The sequence below is a fragment of the Cygnus atratus genome, chromosome Z (genome assembly GCF_013377495.2).
Source record: "Cygnus atratus isolate AKBS03 ecotype Queensland, Australia chromosome Z, CAtr_DNAZoo_HiC_assembly, whole genome shotgun sequence".
In the NCBI taxonomy this organism is placed as follows: Eukaryota; Metazoa; Chordata; class Aves; order Anseriformes; family Anatidae; genus Cygnus; species Cygnus atratus.
Genome location: NC_066396.1, coordinates 2409811 through 2437089, shown reverse-complemented (window position 1 = coordinate 2437089; position 27279 = coordinate 2409811). Strand labels below are relative to the sequence as shown.

General features: G+C 43.1%; 1 protein-coding gene across 12 annotated transcripts in view; it reads right to left on the bottom strand.

Annotated features, from left to right (window-relative positions):
• The window catches only part of DYM (dymeclin), a 207801-nt gene extending 180816 nt beyond the window's left edge, over nucleotides 1–26985 (bottom strand). For 2 of the 12 annotated variants that reach the window (XM_035559898.2, XM_050716168.1), the window contains exons 1-7: nucleotides 26918–26985; nucleotides 21973–22045; nucleotides 18404–18581; nucleotides 9473–9525; nucleotides 8747–8840; nucleotides 7377–7510; nucleotides 1999–2071 (exon numbers count right to left, since the gene is read on the bottom strand). In XM_035559898.2, coding sequence (XP_035415791.1) covers nucleotides 1999–2071; nucleotides 7377–7510; nucleotides 8747–8840; nucleotides 9473–9525; nucleotides 18404–18543 — 494 coding nt within the window. In that variant the 5' untranslated portion in view covers nucleotides 18544–18581; nucleotides 21973–22045; nucleotides 26918–26985. The other 10 variants (XM_035559895.2, XM_035559896.2, XM_035559897.2 and 7 more) reach the window with 10 other exon arrangements.
• Nucleotides 26986–27279: the final 294 nt, after the last annotated feature.

Sequence of the window (27279 nt, the reverse complement as noted above, 5' to 3'; positions counted from 1 at the left end):
TTGAAAAAGCTGTGTCAGCAAACCAATTTTGCTCTGGAGATCCACAGAAACATTCATAGAATGGTTCGGGTTGGAAGGGACCTTAAAGACCATCTAATTCCAACCCCCCTGCCATGAGGAGGGACACCTCCCACTTGACCAAGCTGCTCAAAGCCCCAGCCAACCTGGCCACCACCCTCTAAGAATTTCTTCTGAATATCAAATCTAAACATACTTTTTTTAGTTTAAAACCGTGACTCCTTGTCCTATCAATCCCTGACAAAGAGTCCTTCCCCAGCTTTCCTGCAGCTCCCTTTAGGTACTGGCAGGACTCTGTAAGGTCTTCCTGGAGCCTTCTCTTCTCCAGGCTGAACAACCCCAACTCCCTCAGCCTGGCTTCACGGGAGAGGTGCTCCAGCCCCTTGATCATCTTTGTGGCTTCCTCCGGACTCATTCTAATATTTCCATGTCCTTCTTGTGCTGGGGGCCCCAAAGATGAGTGCAGGGCTCCCGGTGGGATCTCACGAGGGCAGAGCAGAGGGGGAGAATCCCCTCCCTCGCCCTGCTGCCCACGCTGCTGTTGGTGTAGCCCAGCATACGGTTGGCTTTCTAGGCTGCAAGCACACATTGCTGGCTCATGTCGAGCTTCTCATCCACCAACACCCCCAGGTCCTTCTCCTCAGGGCTGCTCTCAATCCATTCTCTGCCCAGCCTGGATTTGTGCTTGGGATTGCCCCGGCTCACATGCAGGACCTTGCACTTGGCCTTGCTGAACCTCATGAGGTTCACATGGGCCCACCTCTAAAGCCTGTCAAGGTCCCTCTGGATGGCATCCCTTCCCTCCAGCATGTCGACCACACCACACAGATTGGTGTCATAGGCAAACTTGCTGACGGTGCACTCAATCCCACTGTCCCTGTCGCCAAAAAAATACGTTAAACATCTCCAATCCCAGTATCGACCGCCTGAGGAATGCCACTCATCGCTGATCTCCACTTGGACATTGAGCCGTTGACCGCAACTCTTTGAGTTTGACCACAACGCTTTGAGCCGTTGACCGCAACTCTTTGAGTGTGCTCAACTCTTTGAGATCCATCCAATTCCTTACCCACCGAGTGGTCCATCCGTCAAATCCAAGTCTCTCCACTTTACAGACAAGGATATTATGGGAACAATGTCAAATGCTTTGCATAAGTCCAGGCAGATGACGTCAGTTGCTCTTCCCCCATCCACCAATGCTGTAACCCTGCCACAGAAGGCCACCAGATTCATCAGGCACGATCTGCCTGTCGTGGAGCCCTGGTGGCTGTCACCCATCACCTTGTTTTCCATGTGCCCTAGCATAGTTTCCAGGAGGATCTGCTCTATCACCGTGCCGGGCACAGAGGTGAGACTGCCTGGCCTGTAGCTCCTTGGGTCTTCCTTTTTTTCCCCCCCCTTTATTAAAAATATTTTTAAAATTCCACTTAGTCATTTCTCTTCTTCAGGCATCGGTTCACCGGTACTTCAGAAATTAGTATTAAAGGAGTCACACGATTGAAGCTAAAAAACAACACAAGCGCAGAACAAGTGAACTTTTGTTCACCCTCAGAGATAAAGCGATGCCTCCAACATCCCCTTTCCCGTACACACAGCGCAACCATCTCCAGCCAAGAGTTAGCAGTACCTACCGGTGTGCTGGCAGAGGTACCTGAAAGCTCCTACATCGAAGCTCCTACACCCTACATCAAAGCTCCTACAAAAAAATAACCTGGGATAACTTCTGCCGATGGTCTGAACTGGGTGTGAGATGCTGATCATGTGCTTCTTCCAACACAATACTCAGGGCCGGTACTGGCAGCAGTTATCATTAGAGATCCTGCACCATCACATGCAGTGTTTAAAAGCAAGTATTTAACATTATTAACCCCATCACTCTGAGTTTTATATTCTCTCAAATGCTCTGTTTAATAAACAGAGCGGGTTTTCTGTTTTAAGAAACAGAAAGGGGCTGGGAAAAAAAAGAAAAGAAAAACTTACAAGAGGGGAATTTCAACAATGAGCTGGATGAGGCAACACAGCAACTCTTCTATGAGGTCTTCACACTCTGTTCCTGAAAAAGAAGCATACCAAAGGTTTTCTGGATTTTCAAACACCAAAAGAAAGCATAGATTTAAACACAGATCCAGATGATCAACATTTTAACTTAGGGACAAACACTAGAAGGGAAATTCCATGTAGATGTTGGTATCATAGGAAGTGTGCTAATACTGAACACATCAAGCTTTACCTCACTACTTACCTAAGCTCCTATTAAGTGGTGTTTCTACTAACAGTTTGACAGATTGATCACTAGGGACTTCAACCGGTCCACAGTTCAAGTCTCCTCCCAAAATTCCCTGCACTCCTCGTATTTCCCCACCATTTTTTTTCCCCAAGTGAAGAATAAGCAGAGACGGATGAGAAAAATAGTTTCATTCATTTAAGACAAGCTGAACAATATACTGAACGGTGAACTTTCAAATGAATCCAGCCTATAGCACCCATTATTGCTACTCTTAAACAATTAATTCCACAAAATATCTTGCAACAACACGGATTTACTTACTGAAGAGATAGTTTTTAAACACATTTCAATGACAAGTAAAGATTCATGAATTTCCAGAGTGTGTTTTAAAAGTGTAAAAATTATTCTCAGCTGATTTACTATGCGACTAAAATTCATGGGATGATTAGAACTTATTTTAAAGCTACAACTATTCGAAGCAACAAGACTGGTAGAGTTTTAAATCAGCACTGCAGTTTTTAAAAACAACTGGAACAGAAGACACGCAAGAGTTCCTTGCCAGAGGAAAAAGTTCATTAAGCCATGTGAAGATGGCATATAATAACAAATAATAGAAGATACATCCCTTGGCTCAGAAGGATTTTTTTATGCTTTCAAAATGAAATAAGATGATACACATGACACAAAAGTGAAGGGTTTTATGGTGCTGAATGCCTAAGGGCATAGTTTTTCCTTCTGCGTTGCCAAATAGGCATTACAGCACAATGATCACACAAATGCTTGTTGGCATTGTATTTTCAGATAAATAGGTCGTGCAATAAACACAGCACTATAGCCAGGTTATGCCAGTGTCACTCCGTTTAACCCAGGTTGTTCCGAATTCCAACACTCAATTTTAAGAAGCACACCAGGGGGAATATACACAATAAAGCAAAAATTATTTCTTTCCACAATTGGTTTATTAAAATCGCATTAACAATCGTCACCTAATGAACTGCGCATTCTAAAGGAAATCAGGTTTTTATCACGGAAACATGGTTTCCTTTATATAGAATCCCCCATGAGTAATACAATGCAGCTCCTGTTAGTAAAAAAAAAAAAAAATAAAAAAAAATGAGAACTGCTAGGAGCATTTAACCTTAGACAGAAACCACAGCCAAATAACGAAGCCCGGAGAACGGATTCTAAAGCAACTTGAAGGTGACACTTTTCCAAAGTTTCATGAATCTAAAAAAATGCTTACAGAACAAGACTAAGTTCCCAAAAGGTATCTATTTTTTTTTCCCCTCTTGATAGCTGAGGAAAGAGAGGAGAAGAAAAAGGACGGCAAAACATAACAAGTGCATTTTGGTAGTATTGCTTCCACCGTGCTCCATACACAACTCGTTTGAAGGCTGCAAGCAATGCTCTCTAAATATCAGAGGGCTTTCCCCCACACTTTATACGCAAAATAAAGGAAGAAAATACTAGGTTGGCACAATCACGTAGAATGGAAGACGTCAGCCTCTCCTGCTGTTCTCAAACTACTTCCCCCCCCCCCCCCCCAAAAAAACTTAATTGCTGTAATCAATGTCATTCAGCTACAATAATTAACGTATCCTTTTCCCCCATTGGGGCGCACGCATTCTTGTTTAATTCTTGTCTTTCCAAGACAATGACACGGATGCATGCCAAATCTATAACGTGAGAGAGGGCTATAAACACAGAACAGTGTTTTCCTAAACAACGTCTTTCAATAGCAGGATAAAGACAACACACACAATACTCATTCGCATTAATAGATCGCATACTTGGATCAAAGACCCACGTAAAGCCTCGGGGGAAAAGAAGTAAAGGGTGAATCTGTCCAGACAAGATTAGAGCACACTTGCACAGAGCAAAAACAAGCACATCTTCTACATTATCACAATGCAGAAGCAACTGCAAAAACACATGGTTTTAAAAAAGGCCAGTTATGCATTTTTCACCAGCCATACTTAAGTCCTGAAACACCAAAAGATGAACGGTCTACGTTAGCAAGACTTACTCCAGCCCAATTAAGCCCAGTCCAATTTAGGATTTATTAATATCAAGGATTTTTAGCTGAAACTAAGATATGATTCAAGTCTATAAGGACTTGCCTACAATCAAAGTTGTGCAATAGCCTCCAAAGTTATATGCAAATTCCCATTTACGGATGAAGTGGTAAAGGTTGTAAATTCCTGGCCTAAGGAACCATCTTAAAAGTGCCAAAAGGAGCAAACTTCTATTAATGGTCTGTTATTCTGGAAGGGAATCAATAAACAGTGATGTCAATAAATAGTGTTGTAAGCAGGGACTCAGTCCCGTGCAGTTTGTTCTGTAGAAGTTTATAATGGTAGGCTACAACACGCCCTCGCATTTAAAGTTTCTGCAAGGGAAAAACCCCAATAATCACCTTTTATGACACAAAAATCAGTTACAGAGCTTTCTTCGAACCTTAAATACAGTCCAGCAGGGAAAAGCACAAAGTTGACATTCGGAAAGAGTGAAAGCAATGAACTGCAAAGTCCGGGAGGTGATTCTCCCAGATAAGACAGTTATCAAATGCTGCCTAAACAACAGTGGATGTGTCATGTATGACACAACGCTTCTCAGTAGCCAGTGACAAGGATGTTTTCCCTAGATCATTACTGTCATAGAAATTTCTGCCTGAAATACCGAACGTTACACAGCAGGCACTGATGCCGGTTTTATGATGAACAGTTACCCTTCTTAGAAGGCTGAGACTGAAGAGTGCACACGAAGTACTAATAAATCTGTATAAACTTCAGAACAAGTTCTGGTTTTCTTGTTTTTAAAGAATGAGATGTATACTCTAGAAAACTACGCTTAATTATGAAAATAAAAACGAAAATCATTTTTTTCTGCTTAACTTAATAAGCCCTAACACAAGAACATTTCATTACACTCTGTAAATGACACTTTTTGTATAATGAATTCATGTAGTATATATTAATATATTATATATGATTACGTATTATATAATTATTCTGTGATAATTACATATAATTCATATAGTATATACTCATATATTTCATATAGTGAGGGCACTGATATATACACTCTATATATTTTAAAAAGGATTTATTTATACATGAAGGATTTATTCAGAACAAAAACGGATGGCTATGTAAACACAACATGCTACGAACCTCAACACCTCAAAGAAGGTCTCGAGAATGAACCTCAATACCTTGAAAAAGGTCCCAAGAACGGTCTCCAAGTGGAAACCTGAGGCACAAGAAGTTGGCCTCAGCCCATAGTTGAGCAGGGAAAGCTGATGAGGAACTCGTTTCCTGCCTTCAATCCCCTGCTCTAACAGCAGACCACACGCGCAATTATCTTCCTAATCAGGAACACCCAGCTCAAAGATAATTGCTAAGTACGTTCGCCATCAATACGCACAAAATTATCGCTAATAAACGTCGCTGGGAATTACAGTCAAGTGCTACCAAAGACCGTATAAACACGGAGCTACCCCAGTGACAACAGCCACTTTTCATCCTATGCTCTTAGGAACTCCCAGCATAAGGAATAAAGATTGCTGAGGATCAAACTAATGACACATCTCAGCATTTGCAGCTGTTTTTACTGTGCTACACTATACCACTGAAGCAAAAAGTGGGATTTTTTGGGGTTCAAACCAGGTGTAAACCCACAGGCAGTCTGCGGTGATACCTTACTCTAAGCAGGCACGACTTTCTGATGCATCAGTTAGCTGACCTCGCTCTCGGAGATCACTCATCACGGTTTAAAGCACTTCAACAAGCAGCACTTAATCTTTTGGCATCAGAAGCCCGATTTCCCCGGAGCAACGGCAGGCGCCAAGGAGTTAAACAGATTTTAATGAACGGTTTTCACTGTTCAGCGAGCTATCAGGCGTTCCGCGAACGCGTGGCTCTGCTGGACTGACTGTTGAGGGAAATCCACACTCAGACAATTTTGGTTACTCTTCCACAATCCACTCTGACTGCATCACCGTTCTGATACCAGCCCTTTTCTGCCAGACCCTTTTTGGCCGCATGCAATAAACACGCAATTACAAACTCAACAGTATCTTTATAACAAAGGGAACGAAATCGAGGTTCCCGTGCCAGCATTATCCATCACGTGCTCTGTAAGAGCGTCTTCATATGGTGCTACGCAAAGATTTGTGGCAGATAGCGTTAGAGTTTTCTTTCTGCTGTAGTCAAAATGGTATTGAACACATTCACATTCAGAGGGAAGCTTTTTCTTTATTTTTTTCATTTTTCTTTTGTTTGTTTAATCAGATGGTAGCAGGGAAATTGTTTAAGTAATACAGCCATTCCCCCCATCCACCTTCTTGTTTTATGCAAAACATTTCTTCCTAGAGAAGCACTTTTTCTTTTCAGACATTCTACTTAAATTCACTTCCGTATTTTTGTAATAACTATTGTCCATCAGCTAAATTTTAGGTTTTGCCTTCGCAAAGGATCGCTTCCAATCAAAGAGCTGTTATAACCCCAATGATTATTGCTTATAAATAGTATGACCAATAGTTTGTCATCGAATCATGGATAATCTTTCTTACATGGCCCTTAACCAATCTTACAGTAGCGGTAGGGAAGTTATTACAATTCTCATTTGTTCTCCCCAGCCTGTTCAGAGGCCAAAAACCGCTTCCCCTTTCCTCCACTCGAGCTCTGTCACTGTCACTAACAGAACTGCAGTGCTCTGCAGACTCCCCTGCTCCCACGTGATAGCACGCCTCGCAAAATAAACAGGCAAAAGCCAGAGGACGTTCTGAAGAGGACCATTACCACATTTTTAATTGGATCAAAATTGCTGTAACTAAGGTAGGTCTACAATGCCTTTTTGAATAACTATTTTTATAAAATGCCAAATGAAGTCTGGGAATATTTCTGTTAAACGCCTAATTACTTCAAACTCCAAAAAAAAGAAGCCAGTTTTAATATTGCCTTTATACTTTCAACCTCACAGGTTGTCCTGAATAGCAAAAAATAGCGTACGTAGCAATATTATTACTTCATTTCTGGTTTTCAAACAAAGTTTTGGATTCTTACACTAACCAGACATCAGAGCTCATGACTTTCTTGTGGAATATTTATTAGCAATAGCATACACATACCATACGAGCCCGGCGTTTTCTCCTCGTAAGTAAAATGAAGTTGCAGTTCCTCTTCTGACATTGTACTGATGAACACTTTCAGCAAACAGCAGATAATAAATAACGCATTGTGAGCCTGCCAAATAAAGAGGTGACTAGAAAGGAAGCAGAAACAAACGGGGATCAGTAACACGTAACTTGCGAACGTGCATCAAAAAATCACAGGAGACATGACAGATTAACAAAGGGGGTTCCTATAGCAGAAGCAAGGAAAAGACAGAGTGCTCAAAAGCATTAACTGAGATCCCCTGCTACAGCAAATATATTGGAAGTGTATTTAGTAGCAGTATTCTCCCCCAATCCTCAAGATAACAGTTTCATTCCTAAATCTGCACTGTTAATAACATCACAGTTGCCAGAAATACCACCCTTTGAGGAGTTTACCAGAAAAATTAGCGTATTTCTAAAGGTTTCTAGATACTGTGAACAAAAATCCACCCAGACATTTGAAAGCATCCTACAGCTTCAACATTAAAGCTACTCTGGCTCTCTGAATCTCAGCACCTTTCCCAACCAAATGTCTTCAGACTTCAGGAGCAGAGCATAGCAAGATTTTTCCATGCCACACACAGATTTTCTTCCCATTTTCGAATGCAAAGGGACTATAGCTTCGTTGCATTTCCTTGAGTCTCAAAAAGTAACTGCTGGAAAGCCCACACAATAACACATGGTAAAGCTTTTGCTTGAAGCTATGATGCATGATACGACTTGAAAGCAGTGTCTTTATATAGAAGGTTTTTTTTTGTTTTTTTTTTAATGCTCAAACCCAATCCAATTGGAAAATATTCCCGAGAAACTTTTTAAATTAAGATTTAGGTAGACAGGTGGTTTTTAAATATCTCAAAATCAAGCACTTAAGATTAAATCACTTGAAGAATATGTGCTCTTATCGGAACCATTACACCTATCATTTAGGAAGGAAATTTCATGCATCACAGTCCTCCTCTTAAATTTTACTGTGTTCCAAGGGGTTGGAGTTCTGAACTATCAACCTGGTAACAGAGAATGTGGGGTCCACCCAAAGAAAATTAAGACAAAAACCCCTCAGGACTGCATAATACGGAAGGCAGACGTTAGCCCAAAGTCACATCACTTCTGTACATAATCATGCCTATGTAACACACAGAACACAAACATCTTTGTTTCCCCCAATCTATCTATCTATTATACTTCATGATCTATGCTTGATAAAGTACTAGACGCTTTTGTTTATTTCAAACAATGACTTATGAGAAGTTTTAGTCTGTAAATATGTTAACTAGTAAAGTAGCTAGCAAAAAAAGGAAGGTATAAAAGGTGAAATGGCACACAGCTTTTTTCTGGGTACTTACTTCTGGCATTCTGCTGATATTTTTAATTCTTTGGTTCTAGAAAGAAAGACTTTAATCAATGACCCAAGGTTTCCCGTTCGAGGATTCTTCTCAACTAGATAAGGAATTGCAAAGGTATGATAATTATGGAGCATTAGTAAGTTGAGACATTTGAGTTCAGACAGAGTGAAAACAAATTTTAATGCCTTAAATATTTGCACATCAAATGCAGCATGTTTTCCCACACAGCTGTTATTTTACTTTTAAGATTCCCCAGTACATGCCTTACTACTCCAAGATCATTCTCTAACTGCACTTCTCAGCCTAAATTTAAAATATTCCAAATGCGAAGCCCCATAGCACTTCCTTACCAAGACTTGCATACAGCACAGCAGTTTCCTATCGGGGAAACCGTGCAGGTTTTCACAACTAGCTTTTACCTTCTTGTAACATCACTGATGTTATTTGTATTATCCCTTCCTTTCAGCCCCTGATTAGCTTGGGGGGCAGAGGGAAAGAGAGAGAGAGTAGCGATGGAGTTATTTAATTATTTCAGTCATTTTCAGTTCTACAAAAAAAACAGTTAACAACAGACTAAGTTTCTGAAAGTTCGGGATATATACAACACACTCTTTACACTATTTTAATCTTACTAGTGCATAGAGATAGAGTTAATTATACAAAAGACATGGATGTACGCATCACGTTTCTTGATTTTACTGACCAACCGATGTCACAATTTCTCACCTAAAGACTTGCAGACTGAGATGGTGGCTTCTTCCAAGAGCTTTAAGTCCGCACTAAGGGGAAGGGAAAAAAAAAAGGGTTACATTAACAATTAGAGTTCCCGCACTTCAACTGAAAATTCTTTACAAAATAGTAGCAAGCATTGCTATGGAGCACTTTGTTTTAGCCATTTAAGCTGATTACACAGGTATCAAGCAGTAAAATATGAAGCATGTCTTGCAGCTGCAGAAGCACAGCAGCTATTAAAAGAGGAAATGAATATTCCCAAGTGAATTGTCCACCAGTGCGATGATGTCACTCCATCGCTTGTTTCTACTCTTCTGCCTTTCTGGCTTCGATGTTGCCATGGTTGGTTTGATGCTACTGAAAATGGGCATAGAACTGCAGCCCGCAGAAGAAATTGCTTTGTTTTTAACACAACAACTGTCTTGTGAAGTAACATCTTTTCAAAAAGCATAAATTCAGAATCCTCTCCCTGACATCCAACCTCACGCCGAGGACCACTTTCTGTCAGCCGATGTTATTATATTACTGCAAGAATCACGTCGGATGTACCAAATTTTTCCTAACTTCACTGAATTGCCTGTTGGTATGCCTCAATGAAAACCATCAGCTTAAAAGAGCAATAAAAGCCTAACCCAGAACGTGCCAACAACCACCGAAAGTTAACACCAGCTGTGTCAAACACGTAGAAATATTTGTATACTTCTATCTCTACAAACCTACCAGTACAACGTAACTGCTCCTCAATGAGGAAACAAAAGAATAAATGGGAATAAAAGTATGTTTTTCCTTAACAGCACATATTAAAAGCTAGAAGCCAGGTTTCTTCTCCGCGAGTTTGGTGCTTTCAATATGACAAGCAGCACTGAAATTTACTGATATGTGATACAATATAAAGCTGACTGATTCTGCACTTCTCCAGATCTCCTATGCCACTTTGCTTGTCAAGAAATTAACTCAAATACAGTTAAGTTTCCCAACTCACATTTCAAAACAGCTAAAAAAAAAAAACAAACACGCTTTTCTAAAACAATAAAACACGCGTGCAATGATGGATTTCATCAGAAAATTATTACACGAGGCCCAGTAGATGAACGAACTTCGAATGTTCAGCCAATGCCTCAATAAAAGCAGCTACCAGAGAGGTAAAACTGAATCTGGTAGGTAAACAGTGAAATGTCAGAATGAAATCGTCTTTCAGTGGGGAAAAAATTGGAAAAAAAAGATATACTTCTAAGTATATCTTATCCTCTCCAAGGTCAAAATGACTCTGGCCTAAGCAAACACCTACCGTTTCAATTTCTTACCTACACCAGTTACAAACTGCTCCTCTTCATTCTGTACGCTACTTTCAGGCCTCCGACAGAACATTTCACTTATTTCAGTAAAAGAAGGTGTTAAAAAGAATAAAACCCTAAAAAAAATTAGTCGGGGGTAGACACGTGTTCTCCAGCTCTTGGGCTGACTCTCCTCTCCCGCTCACCCTCAATTCGAAGAGGCCATGATAAGATTTAGGAGGTTTCAGTCAACTCAGTGTCGTGGCCTCCACACAAGCATCCTTCTCATAAAAATGTTGCAAGAACTTAATACTGCCATAATCAGATTGCCAAAATTGCTGTTGCTTCCTAAGCATTAGTTTGATTTCTGATGAGTAACCTGTGCCCAGATTCGAGGACTAGAAGAGGTAAGGATAGGGGTAGGAACAGGAACTGAAAGAAGTATTTCTGAGCTTTTCAATAGGAAATACTTCAAGAAAGAAACAAATAATTTTTTTAAAAATTTTAAGATGCCTGCAAATTATCTTGTATATCAGACTAATTTACTGCATAGGGAGCTGAAAGCACAAGACAGCTCTTCACCTACAGCTGAAGGCCTTAAGACAATTTTGCATTATGCAGATAGGCTTTTTAAATATCAAATACCAGCATTCTTTCCTCCTTCACTAATTGTTTCGAAACAGAAGTTTCAGAAAGAGCAAACTGTTACACGCTTCGGTATTTTTAACGACATTAAAATTAGCCTCAAAGGTGGTCTCGTTGCAGCGCTAAAAACATGCGGAGCAATCAAAAGAAAACGGTATAAAAGCAGAACACCTCATCAACAACTTCTGACAATGGCGTTTGCTAGGTCTGGATGAAAAGGATTTTTATTTTTTGACTTCTACTTTGTCCAGCTGGCCACTCGTCGTCAGGATGTCTTCCTTCCCTAGTGCTGAAAAGCCGGATGAACGTTATACCGGACACCAACCCGCTACGGAGTTCTTAGGTCCTGAATAATCTTAATCCAACAAAAACCGATCCAACTCCCATTATCCAAAGATGCTAGGGACTTCTGTAATACAGCCTGAGTGATTATTGTAATTGCTTCGGGATTTAAACTGTAGATGTAGGCCCTAATCTTTTAATTACATTTCATTTTTCCCTAATTTCTAAGCATTTAGGTTTTAAAATAAAGCATTCTTCCAAGCGTTGCTTTTTTCCCCCTCCAAGTTATTCAAAGACACACAACCCTCGAACAAATCGCACAGCTGCCAGGATCAAGAACGGTGGCGAACCAAGCGAGAAATTCAGAACTTCAAAGTTAAACAACTGAGCGATTCTTTTTTCCTAACAGAACCAAAATGAAGTTTAATGCTTATAAACCACCCCCCTCTCCCTCATTCACGTAGCAAGAGTACAGACCTGAACCTTGCCGCCCTGAATAGCGGGCAACAACATCTGCACAGTTTCAGTTCGAGTATTAGAAACGCCTAGGGAGAGGGAACTACAGAACACCGCCCCAACACATGTATGGGCACCAAATAACGTCCTTAACGCCCAACAGAGTTAATACTCTTGCTAATTGTTAGACCTCCAAGGATAAATTCGTGGAGAGAGTATAGTGGGTGCGGGAAGGGCACAAAATTACCAGCCCACTTCCAGGTACCTGGGGCAAAGCTTCGCGCTAGCTTAGGAGCGGTTTTCATTAACTCAGGCAGGAAAGAAAAGCGAGAGGCCTGGAAAAAGCTGCCTGCGCGGTTTTTGTGTGCCCTGAACACACGAGATACATTGTATTAACACTCAGGTGGAAAATGCCAGAGCCAAGATTCATAAAGTGGCACAAAAGAAACGCCGCAACCAGCTACGGCATTGACTTTTCTCTACAGTCCCTGCGGAGATGACATTTGCTTAATGAACGAATAGAAAACTGGAAACCTAACACTGAAACATCCCTCCTTTCATTAATCCACAGAGAGGCGCTGGCAGCATTCAAACTGCTTTTCAGCAATAACAGCAAGAGCAAGCACTAACGGAGAGAGGGAGCGAAGCTCTTCCACTGCGCCGATCCCAAACAAAAATTGCAATTCTCTCTGAAAGGCCTCACCCGAGGAACCGGGACTGCCTCGTGGACGTGCAACGTACGTGTAAATGCGCGCGTATAAACGTGCGCTTACACGGAGGTCACTGTTTGGGACAAAAACATCTAAAATGCATTAAACTGATCTTCGATACGTTACGCTTGATGGCCACGAAGTAACTATGGGAGGATCCGGTACAGAGAGAACGATTTCTTAGAAAAGAAAGGGAAGCTATGCCACGCATTTTCTACTCTGCAACTTCATCTTCCAAATCCTGAGAAAATAAAATCACACTTTATCAAAACTGAAATTAAGCTTCTGAAGCACAGCGTTCTCTAGGACACCATTACAGAAGAGATTGATCTGGGCTGGAAGAGTAAAACATCACCTGGTCTATGAGAACAATCAGCACATGCCCAACGAGCTTCTCTTAAGAAAGAAGATTAGTTTCTAGCAATAAACAAGCAAACGAGGCGAACTCTTGCTCTGCTTCATGGTACCTCTGAGCATTACTACCCAGGCACCCCAGCTGCAGCCCCTAAGGGACGCTGGTTTAGTGACGGGACCCAGCAGGTCAGGTTGATGGTTGAACTTGAAGATCTTGCAGGTTTTCTCCAACCTAAATGATTCACATAAATGCCATTTGGGGATTTGATGCACTTACCCTTGGACATAAAGGAATGGAAACAAGCGCGAAGATTGCCCTTTTGTATTTCAGAAGAGTGTATTGAAAATATGGAACAAAAATTAGGAGTTATCGTATGTCTAGGCAGCAATTATGGACCAAGTAAAACAATACTGAAACGCTACTTAAACAGCATGTATTCTCTTCTGTCCTGCTAAAATCACTTTTCTTTTGTTTAATAACCAATCTCATGTCAAGTTTTCTATTTTGCTGGTACTTACATTTACTTAGAATACAAGAAGTTCATCAGCAGGGTATTTTTTTTGTGAAGGTGGGGAAGAATGGTAAATTAGGCAGCCTACTGCTCAAAAGAAAAAAAAAAAAGAAAAATCAGTTTTCATTGACAACGTATTTATATTTCTGGCTCCATCCCACCAGAAAGCCAGATTCTGTGACAGCTGTTCTGGCATATAGGGTAAAAAAAGAAAAATTCCAAAAGAGAAGGAGGAAAAAAAAATAATAATCAGTGGAGTTAATTCAGAGTGGCCGAATTTGTTTCAGCTGCTTGACTTGGAATTTACCAACACTCAGTCCCCACAGACTGCAGCAAAAACTGCAGCTAATAACAGACAGAGAAAGTAGCTTCCCGGCAGTTATCTTTGAAGCATATGGTTTTATCTGCTTTCATTTTAAAGGCATCACGATGCAAGAGGCTTTAAAGCAGCAGTGGCTACTGCTTTAGAACATCCCTGCTTAGCAAGCCGTAGACAGACAGTGACACCTACCAGACCCAAACCGGAGCTGACAGCCACCCCCTCTGAAAGAGGAAGACAAAAGGGGGGGGGGGGGGGGCAGCTTTCCTGACAGTTTTTTCCTCGCCGTTGAACACAAAAAAAAAACCAGCAGAATCAGCCCACTCAGTGAATTCATGCTGTGGGAATGCTGGCTTTAATGGACTATTCAGAGGAAAGACGTCAAAGAATAAAAAGCTGCACGTAACTTACTGTACCAATTTCAAAACACACCATATTAAGGCAACATAAAAAGTTGCTCGTTTTTATGCCTTCCCATTAAAGGATCGTGCACACTATTCTTTAACCAGCCACTCATTAAAAACTCCAGGGAAGGAACAAAGCGGAACAGTAAATATTAAGCACGTGATTCTCAGCAAGCTCTGCGTTAGTTAACTCCGTTTGAAGTCTCCCACCATAAAAGTGTTGTAACGAACAACACTGCTAAGGAGGAGGTTGCGTTTTACCGGAATTACAGGAATTTCTCAGGAGATTTTTTGCAGCAGGTATTTTACCTGCTCGGTAATCGTGACCTGCTGCTACACGGCTGCTGGAGCTTTTCCAAAGAGGAGATTACAGTGCACCTTGCACAGTGAAAAGCATAAAGCAACCTTAAACAAAACTAGTAGCTTCTACTTCTACTATCACCTAGGTATGTATTACTTACCTCCTACCACTCCTAAATTGTGTTGGGCAGGTAAAGCCACTGGGACCTAACCCCCAAGATTTGCTCGGGCTGCCACAATCACTCACGCGGGGGTGTTACGGGCAGCGAGCAGGGATCCACTTGCAGCTTGTCTTTTTGGGTTACTAAAGGCTGATTCACAACGAGCGTTTGTGAACACGCAAACCAGAATTAGTGCCACTAACTCTTTAAGACTCCCTCTTAATACTTTGCTTAAACATTAAGAAAAATCAGCTTTATGCTGGGAAGAACAAAAGGCCCAGCAAAGCAGGACTTGATGCTCGCAGCAGACACTTCTGCTTTGACCGCACGCTTTCACACTATGCCGTTTTCCAGACAAATTCCTGATTCAACTCACAGAAGATCCTTCTAAACATTGGAAGGGGCAGTGCAAGGGCAGACCCACAGAAATGCTGAAGGGCTACTGCACGGGCAAGAGTTGTCTTGCATCAGGATTGCCAACACAGCAACTGTGAAGTCACCAGCACCGGTATTTGGCAAACTACGCACCTGCGAACCACTGTGTGTTCATCAGAAAGGCAGATCAGGAAGTTAACTGAGCCAAAAAAATAAACCCAGTGAAGCCACTGCGTACGCAAATCTCTTTCTTTGTATGTTGTCCTTGAACACTCTCATTTACTAAGCCATCAGGTAGGGGTGGGGAGAGAAAGCAAAAGAAAGCAGGAAAATGAAAAAAAAAATGGATGAATGGAGGAAGAAATCAACTAAACTGAAAGGGGAAAAAGGCAGGAGAGTAAAATGACAGTGAAAGAAAAGAGCACAGAGTGCTGAAACAAGCAAAGCACAAAAAAAAGACACAGAAGCGGCGCCATTTAAAAGATCAGACAGGATATCATGCCTTCATCTTTCTCAGAGTAGAACCCCTGTAAATCACCAACTCTCAAGCCCAGGTCTTGAGCTTCCGAGTCTGGGGATTAAACAAATAACGAAGAAGATCCAATCCAGTACGGCAGGCCAGAAGATCTTCCTTTAGCGGCTGCACTCAGCAGGTACTTGGACTAATTTGGAACAGAGAGGAAGGAAAACTGCCTAAGAGATTCCAAACACTGTCTTTGAAGCGTTGGTAGATTGGTGGCTAAGGCATTGTGTTTCTTTCCTGGGTCCCACAAGTAAATAATTACCGAATGTGTTACGGCAGATACTCACCATATCAAACAGCAGAAGTAGGGGATTGTATCAGTCTCATCTTTGCAAAAAAAGATGAGAAAGTAAGACACAGGTTTTACTCTAGAGTTACCTCCAATGACCTCCGTGAAAACAAAACACAGCACTTACACGGCTCCCTATTGCATTTGCAAGCAATCACCTACTATAAACACACTAATTTTGCTGCAGACCAGTGGGAAAACTAGAATGTGAAAAGAGTAGAAAACGAAAAAGAGTAGAAAACTTTAAATTCTGTCTTGACAGGTGAAAACTGGCTCCTTCCCACAACAGTCAAAGACAAGCACCTTGCTCCTGTCAACAGTATGACCTACACTCAACCCTCATTAAAACACGACAGAGTTCACTTGATATTCCACAAGCTTTCAATCTCTGAAATGAACACTGACCTCTATTGTTCTGCTCCTGCAGGCAAGGTTATCTGATTTAGCCAACGGTTGAGGGTGCTGTGCAGCCAACGTCGTCTGACATCATTTGTCAAACGGTTCTCTCAGGTAGACGCCACTTCACGGGAAATTTCAGCTTCCTTCCAATTAAGCCGGACAAAAGATGTCTCTAAAAATACCCCTCTTCCAGCTGCCAGGCAAGAGCACCATCTGGTGTTCAGCTAATTAAACTTTCAACCTGCTTTTGGATAAAGTTGTTTTTACGTTTTTTAAACATTTTTTCTTTCTTTTCTTTTTAAACAAACTCATCTTGCACCAGATCTGACACGATGAAATAGGCACGAAAAATTTGTAAATCAAGCTACGGAAGACTTCTTTACCTCAGTGGGAAGTTCTTTACTTCTTTACTTCCCCCTAAAAGCCCCAGTGCAGCAATACATGACTACTTAGAGCACTGTCCATCTTGTCACAGGTGGGCTTTAAACAATTCTTGCTTCCTCAGAGAACTTAAAGAAAGCGATGTCCCCCATCCACTGCCAAATATGTACCACCCTTTACAAGCTTTACAACACTTGGAGGTTTCCTTGCTAACTTCTGGCTATTCTCATGACACAGAAGCCAAAATCCTTCCCTCTCCTCCATCATTACAAAAATAGAGGGTAGTAAATGCCACTCAGATGTTTACCTCGACCATTTTCCCTCCCAGTTGTCCGACCTTAAATTATAGGGACACTAATACAAGCAGGATAGATTGTCTGCCAGATTTGCCAATTGCTAGGAAAATAACCGTGCTTTTTTGTCTTTCAGAAGCTACCGTGCTCAGCATCCAAGACACAGCACAGAGGTAAGTCGTATAACATGTAAACTACCCCACTAGAAATTTTATCTCATCCTTTTTTCAATCGCTAATTTATAAGAAATACTCAAGAGCTCAGGGTAGTCAGAAGTCTGCACCAGTTTTACCCCTTCTTTAAAAAATCTTTGATTTTCGTTCACTTTGACAGGAGCTCTGCTTTAAGAAACAACCGAAAGATGACCAATAACACCAACCAGAACAGTTCTCAAATATATTTTCAATTGATTAAAGATTATAACTGGTCCATATTTTAGCAGTAACACATACCGGCCTAATTGCACCTGTTATAAGTGTGTTTAGACAGTTCAGAACCTTTGCTGAAAAGCTAAGCACTTCACAAGGAAGTACTGCTAATAATAAAGGGTTTAAATAAGACATTTACCTGACAGAGAAGTATCGGGTCACACCGTAAATTGTAAAAATAGATGAAGCATTCCAGATAGTTCTTTTAAGACTGATAATTCATAAGCAGGACAATGGACATGGGTTAAAATGAGTCTGAACACACATGTTTTGTATTTCCGGACACGTGCTACGGAGAGCACGTTCCGTTTATTGCCACATCATTCGCTCGAGTGGCAAGATGTGCAAAACTGCCAAACTTCCTTTAAATTGTAAAAGAGGAGGGAAAAAAAGACAGAGACTAAGGAACTCAACAGCTAACCTACAATTAAGCCACGGGAGATGTACAATTCGCTGTCAGTTCAGAGGAACATCATGCGCTGGATTCTGCAGGAGCTGCAGAAACACCGGAGGCTTACCCAGAAAGAACCACCCCAAAACAAACAAAAAATCCTCCCCGACACTACAGACCTAACTTTTGATTTTTTTCTGGCCAGCAGGGGGAATGCATCGCAAGTACAGCTATGAGGACAAAAGGAACTCACAAGAACAAAAAACACGCTGTAAAGGGATCCCCAAAATCAGAAAACCAGTATTTTATACGGACATTTATTCCCTCGCTACCTAAAACAGGAATTAAAAAAAATACCCATTTGTTTTCAGACTTGCCACTTTTATAAACATATTACAAGGTTTAGTTCTTTCGCAAGCACCATCCTACCTGTTTGTTGGAGTAGTAAAGCTAAACGACAGCAGCTGATTCCAGAAGGGGTCATTCTCGGAGATAGGCTCTGCTCCTGACAACTTTTTCAGGTATTCGTTTTCCGGAAGCTCGCTGATGCTGCTGCTATTTGCCCCCATCTTCTTCGCTTGGCAAATCACCTTCTAAATCTTCATTTCTTAAAAAAAAAAAATTTACAACCTTTGGTACAAATAAGGAATATGCAGATCTTAAACCAGGGATCCATAAGGCTTTGGTTCACTACCTTAAAGAGTTACTGAAAAGTAGAAAACAGAGGCGCATAGGAAGGCGTTCAAAATATTTTCTTCCAACAAACTTAGGTCTACATCATCACCATCTAAAAAGTTACCATGCTGTACACTTCATAATGCGTGTAATGTAGGAAAACCCAAGTGACAGTGTCACAGTTGTATCAATATTAAAGGGGGGAAAACGGCAAGAAATCCACAATTTAAATCGTAGAGAAACTCCTGCTCTGCCACAGCTAAAACATCAGTGTGTTATCAACATTATTCTCATCCTAAACCCGAAACACAGCACCCTACCAGCTACTAGGAGGCAAATTAACTCTACCCTAGCTGAAACCAGGACATAAGGTGACAAGCTCTTCAAAAAATGTGTTCTCCAGCTGAATATGCAGAGATAGGTAGAGGCAAATGCCTACTGCTGTCAAGAAAGGGAGCCGGTCACGCAGCAGATTCCTGCATACCATCAGGGATCTACACCTTAAGGACCCCCACCTCCTCCACACTAAGCCCAACTGTTACCGCCACTGCACAGATATCCCGAACTGACTGAGGAAAGGTGCTACCAACCATACGGGAACCTCCTGAGCTTTGTGAAACAACGTGGTTGGTTGCAGTCAACTACTTCAAGGAGTAAGAAAAGGAACGGGTAAAGTAGAAGACGCAAGGTGCTTCCCAGAAGCAACTCTTGGTCTCAGCGAAGATGCAGGAGCAAGTACCACTCTAGCAGTAATCGGCTGAGACTCACCATCTGCGCAGGAGCAGCTCATTCCAGAAAAGACAACTCTTGTAGCAGTTACTTTAATAAAGAACAGTAGAAAACTGAGGAAAACTGAAAAGAAAGGAATAGATGCAGCCAAAATCTGCAATGTTTGCAGCCATCACGGAGGCTGTCTGAAGAACTTGTACGAGGGATGTAGCGTGAACGCACGGTACCCAAGTATTTCAGAAACAGGATGCCAGCATAGTCAGGACTGAATAAGGGAGACTGTTAAGAAATAAAGAGGTCTCCTTTAAAAGGCACCGCCGTAGCTCTGCCATCGTGCACCCAGGGAGCCCTCTTCTTGTGAAGCTGCTTGGGTCCTACTGCCTCCCGTTAGGTCTGACCAAAGGGGAGAGAGGTACAATAACCTGATAACCTGACAGAGGTCTCATTTTGCAAAAAAGCTCTGGAGACACTGCCTGTAACAGCTGCAGAAGCCATTTTGTCATGGGGACCACCTGCAGGAAGAGAAATTTAAGCGGTCTAGGAGCGCAAGTGTAAGCTCCTGCCGGGGAATTCTGCAGAGAAGCACTGAAGGATTCTAAGATGTCATGAGCTTAAAAAGATTTCCGGAACTCTGGCTGAACGTTTACTCCTAGAACAGAACGAATGCATCTTACCTGAATACAAATTTTGCCACTTCAAAGGAAGAGCACAAGGCTCAGCGTGTACCACCTTTGAAATAAAGCCAATAAAAAGCTAGAGAACAAAGCAGAGACAGAATTGCGTAATACGAGGATACTGGCCCATCATCTGAAAGTAGAAGAACTGAGGTTCAGGTTGTACATAGACGTCCCAGCCCCACCATCTATTTTACACGTGCCCAGCTCCCAGCTACTGCGGCAACAACTACCTATTTTGGCTTGGGTCCCTTCCCCGCACCTTTACATGGCTTAACATTTCAGCTCTTATTTCTTGGAGTTCAGACAGAGTGTAGCATGCCCTCGATCCTTGCCCTTTCTCCTAAGGTGAGCCACTCCACCCTTGTTCTTACGCTCGGGGGCAGCTCCCAAAGTCCCCCCATTTAACTCTCTTCCAGAGGACTAAGAGCGCAGGCAACAAGTTCCAAGCCAGTTCTTGCAAAAAAAAAATAAAAAAATGTTGGCATACTTTCCAGATTTCCTGCAGAGTCCCAGGAGATTCAATTCTGTTGACATAAATCCCCCCAAACAAACAGTCCTTATAAAGCAAGCTTTAACAAAATATTTATTGTCCATTTTCAGATTCAAATTCCTATTTCCCAGCTACCGCGACCGAAGCCATAGCTCTTCGAGTAACGCAGCAAGTCGCTGGCCAGAGCGCCTTGGGGACTCCCCTGGGGCCCTACAGCCTGGCTGACTTCTCCGAACAGACTGACGGTTGGTCAGTAACTGGAGCACAAATTACCACAGTCGTTTGAAAATTTACCTAATCCTCACTCACCCGCGATTTTCCCCACACCTGACTTGCGTAACAGCCCCCACTGGCTCTTCGATCCAACCCAAACACACTAAATAAACGCACAGTTCTTCGAATTAAAAGGCACGCTTCGCTCGAAAAGCGAGTCATCTGTTTGCTCAAAAAAATATAGAAACTATTTATTAGCAAGTCCTTTAGTTCAATACGGTATTATTACCACTACCGGTAACAGCTCTTGTTCCTAAACAAGCTGGGAACACCCCCAAAGGACCATAACCTGGTCTGCGTCACGCTGTAGTACGTCCAACATCTGTTCGGTGCCTGAACTTGGCTCCACCACGAGAAGCAGACGCTTCAGACCGAACGCAAGAGGTGGCTTTGCACATCGGGACCCACCCCAATCCCAAACAGCTAGGGGTACACATAAACCTTATGTCCACTGACCTTATAAAGGACTTGAATGTTAATTATTAACAGTGGTTACAAGAGTATCATTTTCCCTCTTCAAGTTAAAAGCAGTTCAGCAACACACAGGATGTCTCTTCACAACTTGGTGCACACCAAATCTTCCTTTGTCCTTTCGCATGCACAAAAACAGCGGTGCACAAAAATCTGCGCTCCGACACAGCGGCAGCTTCCAAGAGCAAACGGAGGTACAGCACGCGCACTGTTGAACTTGGAGAAAAGCTCGTCGCACCCTCTACACCTTCTGTTTGAACAGTTTTAGTACCGTAATTATAGGTGCAATGTTAAGTCCCAGCTGGTCTCACAACTTGGACGTTTTACTAATCCAGCCAGTAAAGCTGGCTTGGAGCAAAGCAGTTCCCCCTTCCCACATTGCCCTCGCCATGGCTGTCTGACTGAATCTGCAGGAAGCCTGAAAAATACTCTACATACATGGATAAAGATATAGCTATCAATGTATCTATATATAGCAAAAAATAAACAAATATATATACATTATAAAGGGCTTGTTTTAAAATATAAGAATAAGAAATGGTCATACAGACAACTGTGGGGCAATCTAGCCTCTTGGCTGGGTCTTGAATACAACCTCAGGAAAATAAATTAAGAACTGACGCTATCACACATTGAAAAACCTAAAAAGAAATCCAATTCCAGACAATAAATACTTGGCTTACCTTTACAATTTGCTGCTTTCTCGACTAATACAAACGGACATCGTTTTCCTTTCAGCCAAAGTAGCCAGAATCACTGTAAAGGCAAGAACACGAGATGTCACGCTGCATATCCGAGTACCAAGGAAGCTGACACACCGTCCAATTCGTGTTTGCATCCAAGAACCCAGCATTTCAGACCCCACTTCACCTGTGAGACGTTAAAACGTCCCACAAAATCCTAACAGAGAGCATCACAGAAGACTTAGGAACAGGAGGTATTACTTAGCTCCAACATTTGAATTCCACTCCGCACGCAACGCCTTTGCATTCTCTCTACTCCTTCACGTTACAGTACGATTTATACCTACAGTCAAATCTCCGTGGACTAAACATCACACGCAATGTTCATCTACAAAACTTACGAGCGGAGATTGCACCCATGGATAACGAACAAACGCTCTAAAGCCTCATTTATTCCTCAGAGATGAATATTCACGTGCAGGATCGGAGCTCTAAAGCCTCATTTATTCCTCAGAGATGAATATTCACGTGCAGGACCGGAGCCTAACGCTTCTAGATGTCCTCTGAACACATTGATTCTCACCTCCAAAATCTGCAAGTTCACCCTTAGTGGCTATTTTCTTCCATCCTCCGGACGATCTAGTTTCTCAGTGAGCAGCCTGGAAGTCGGTCAGAGCGGACGCCGAAGTCAGCGGCCTGAAGCAGCTGCACAGCCCTGAAGGTTGCTCCCGGGAAGCGTCCGCTGAACGTGTTTCATCCTGGTCTACCAGGACGTGAAAGTTCAAGTCAACCACAAGCCCTGTTTTTTTTTTTGTTGTTGTTGTCTTTATTAAGAACCTCAACCTTCTGCTCTCAGCAAACCACTTGGTTTTTTCACGCAGCGCTCTGGGACGTGAAAGAAACGTTCCAAATAAAAACACGTGGCTTCAGAAACAACGTCACCCGTTTCTCCAAGTATACCTAATAATCAAAATGCTCCTGTTAATTGCCTTCAATCTGCTGCCAGAACTACCAGCAGCGTCTATCAATTCTCCAGGCAGGCATTTCAAGAGGAAAGTCAATCGGGAACCCACCCAAAGCTTCGGAGGCGCTGAAGAAGGACTGACAGATCTTAACCGCAGAAATTCACGTTGATTCTGTTGAACCAGAGAACTGGAATTTCAGCAGCCAAACTGGTTTCTCTCAACTACACAGTCTTTTTCTGCCCACATCCAGAAAACAAGCTCACCGACAAGGCAGGAGACCTCATAACCCAAATCACAGTTAAGTCAGCTCTCCAAAGCGTTTATATGTCTGAAAGCAAGTGGCAGAAACGCGACAAGAGCTCCCTTACTACGGACGGTTTTGCAGCTTGCCTGGCACATTCAGCGTCAACACTCCCGCGCTGCTCAGAGAATAGTTTGGGGGGAAGTTTTGGTGCCAGCGGGGCTGAAAAAAAAAAAGCGAGAAGCAAGATTTGCTCTTCAAAGCCAAAAAGCAATTCCACAAATATTTCACTAATACCAAAAGATCGTTCCCAGATTGCAATCAACCCATTACTGTGATTTCACCTTCCCTCATCTACCAGGCACTTACAACCGACGGCAGGGAGATTGTAGGATCTAAACTGGATTTTAGGATCTATACCTGTCCCAGCACCTCGGGACAGGCATACTTTTGGACAGCGAGAAGAAACAACACCGTTACGAAGCGGAATGCTCAGCTGCAAGAAAAGAAAACCACATCTTAAATCCTTTACGAGCAATTTATCCGAGTTGTCCACCGCTTGCTTTGCCGGATAAACAAACAGCAACTTCTCTGTTCCTCCTGTTCAGTAACTTGTTCTAGCGCCTTCCTCTTCTGGAGCACGAACCCGAACTAAGCAGCACTGATGTGACATTTCTGTGATCCTTCCCGTCTTACTGAGGGTTGAAAAGCCTGGAACAGCAGTAGCAGAAGTGATGCATCTTGAGAGATTCGCTGCAGGTAAAGGAGGCCCTCGTAGGAAAGGCAACAGCAGCTGAAAACTTGTCCCCACGCTGTGCTCTCTGCTCCAGTTCCTCTCCCACGTGTGTTTTCTGGGGGAGTCAATCTTCGATAAAAGCCTAATCCCGAAGAGCACACGCCGCTTGCTTCGCATCTCACCTGCGGGACAGTCGTTCTGCTCAGTGCTAAAGGAGGGATCGCTCAAGACCTTCTTGGTTAGGAGGAATATTTCAAGCAGAGGCATCTGAATGCAGGGGAGTCAAGACACCGGGACAAGCGATCGAACTGCTTAATGAGAGATGCTAGAAATCACCCTCACCCTTGCCCTTTCATCCTGATACCGGAGTTTGCTGATTTTTAATAAAATATTGAGAAAATTCTGACTATCAAGCTCACTTCTCAACTCCTACATAATTCCCGCTGTAACTTTTTATTAAATAATTACTTCATCACGCCTACGAATCTGAGGGTAGAATGACAGCGTCAGGTTTCGAAGCACATCCTTCCACAGCGGGAAGGCGCGGGGGCAATAAGAAACGCTACCTCTGTGGGAAAGCTTTCAAGAAGCAACAATTCAAACACTAATTCTGCTCTTCGCCTTGGACGGGTACTTCTTTTTGTTTGCCCTCACCGGTGAGACTCCTGCTGCTTGCCCTAGAGGGGTCCTGGAACTATAAAATTAGGAGAACAAACGTAACTTTCAGCAAGACTATTGCGGAAGACGGAGCTTAAAAAACAAAAAATATAAATAATATAAAAAATATAAAGAACAAGCACATCCTATCACATTCTGGCTTAGAATATACTGCTTATCTGCATCAGTACCAATGTTACTGTTCTTCCAGTGGCTGGAAAGAGTTTTATTACCGCAAAGAGAACAACAGCTTTCAAAAGCACAATTTTACACTAACTACCTGATAATCTATAACAGATCGTAGCGTTGGAAATTTTGTTCCATACAAAAGAAAGTTTGATTATTACTGATGATTACTTCCCCCCTTTTTCCTACTCAGCGAACCTACCTAAAAAATCGATTTATATGGTAATAACTGACTGAATTCCTAATTAAAATGGGCAAGGGGGCTCAATATCACAAAAGCCATGCTAAACCTACACGTCTCAGTCATCCAAATAGCCACTTGCTTGGCATAGCTATAAAACAGTTTTTCCTGGATTCTGTGGCATTCAAAAGCTTCACAGTTTCATGTCAACTACTGGGTGGAGATAACACATAGCCTATTTCAGAGTCATTTCAGAATCACTGAAGATCCCGAGCTGGAAGGAACATCAAGTGCACTCCAGGCTCCACGCAGGACCCCCAGAAACCAAACCCTGTGGCTGAAAGCGGTGTCCAAATGCTTCTTGAACTCCAGCAGCTCGGTGCGGTGCCCACTGCCCTTTTGGCCACCAGGGCACGTTGTTCACTTGTCCCGAAGCTTGCCATCAACCAAAACCCCAGATCCTGCGGGGCTGCTCTCCAGCCCCTTGTGCCCCAGTCTGCATGCACTGGCCCAGCTGCAGAACCCAGGAGTTGCTCTCCAGTTTCTTACAACTGCCCAGTGCTTTAATCAATCAAGATGATCTATTATTTCTTTATGAAAAGGACACGAAGATTACAATTGCACACTTTTAACACATTCTCCGTATTTCACACGGACACAACTAAAACTTGTCTATCGACCACAGCGGTGTTTCAGAAAGAAAAATTCGGCTACCTTTTAAGCTTCAGAAAGATGCTTAGACATCATTAAAAAGGACTGCAATTTTTTTTAATACTTATGTATCTCAGAGGCTCCACAATTATTTTGGCATCTGTGCTCTCCCGTAATTGGGCATTACGCACATTTTTACAACAGCTATCTGCTTTAAACGTTTCCCACAACTAGAAACCTACCTCCAGCACAAAAGACGCACGTAGTGCAGAAAGCCAAATGTGTTTTGCATGTATACGTAATTTTATACTACCCTACGCATCACGATTTATATCCCCTCTCCAGGGTCTACTGCGAATGAAACTATACCGCCAAGCTGTGTAATTACTAGCAGGTACAATAGGCTTTCCACGCTGGAGAATACACGTTGAGGAAATACCATTACCACCTTTATCCATCCCCTTTGACAGCAGTTCATCAGCCAGCAAGCAGGATCTCTGCCTCTTAACATCTTCCTCACACAAAAGGAGGAGGATTCTTATATTCACGAGGCTTAACAAACCCGCAAGCCCCGCTGTCAGTCATCAGCACTTTCAAACCATCCTGGGATCTTCCTGGCCATCCGATAAAATCACAAAGCCATCTAAGCTTAGCATTCACTTGTTACATATGTATTTTTTTCCTCCTGAACTGCTCGCACGAGGTGCTGTGCCGCTAAAGCACCAGAGCAGGATCTGGCCAGGGGCTTCCCGACACAGCAGCAGGGGTGTAAAAGGGAACAGCCCGGGGAGAGCACGCAGCGGGGCCTTCCTCAGCGCTCTGCGATCCAAGCAGCGACAGCAGTTTTTAACTCACCCCAGCTAGATTAACTTTGCCGCTTTTTGCTCGGAAATGGGTAAAATTAGGGATTACATAACACAGTGCCCTACAATTAGGAAACAAGACCCGGCAAAGCAGGGGCTTCTCTCTGCTCCCGTGCCTTCAAGGAGCGTTCACTGTAGGAAATAACAGCGCTGTACCACTACAGACAGCTCAGACCGCCACAAGTGCAGCCCAGCACCTTACCCTCAGCGCCGGCGATGGAAGGAGGCAGATTTGGGCGCCGGGAGCCCCGCTACGCCCCGCACTAAATATACCTGTGGAGATTCTGGTTATCAGGAACCCAGCACAAAACACACCCGGATACAGAATGCAGCGGCGCTGGGGCGCAAAGCCGAAAACACGAAGGGAACGAACGCGGCCCCCGGCCGGCCCCTCACGGTCCCGTCAGGGTCCCCTCACGGCCCCTAACGGTCGCGCCCCCCCCCCCGGCGCACGCGCGCACCCACCGCCGCCGCTCTCGGCCTTCCACGTCGCCACCGCCTCCCCTCCGCGCATGCGCGCGGGCCGCCGAGGGGGAGGGGGAGACGGGCGCGGCGCGGGGCACGCCGGGAAATGTAGTTTTCGGCAGGGAGCTGCGGTGGCAAGGCCTGGAGGGCTGTAGACCCAATAAAATCAAAAGCGGTACGGAACCGCTCCCCACCAGTAATTTCTGCTGCCCCCAATAATTTCTGCTGCTCCTTGGACGGAGTTCACCCGGCCTATAAACACGTCCGAATAAAGCTCACTTTGCACCACATCCATGGCAGCCTTTGGAGGCCGCTCGCGGCCCGCTTCACCTCACAAAACCTCCTACGGTTGCACAGTCAGG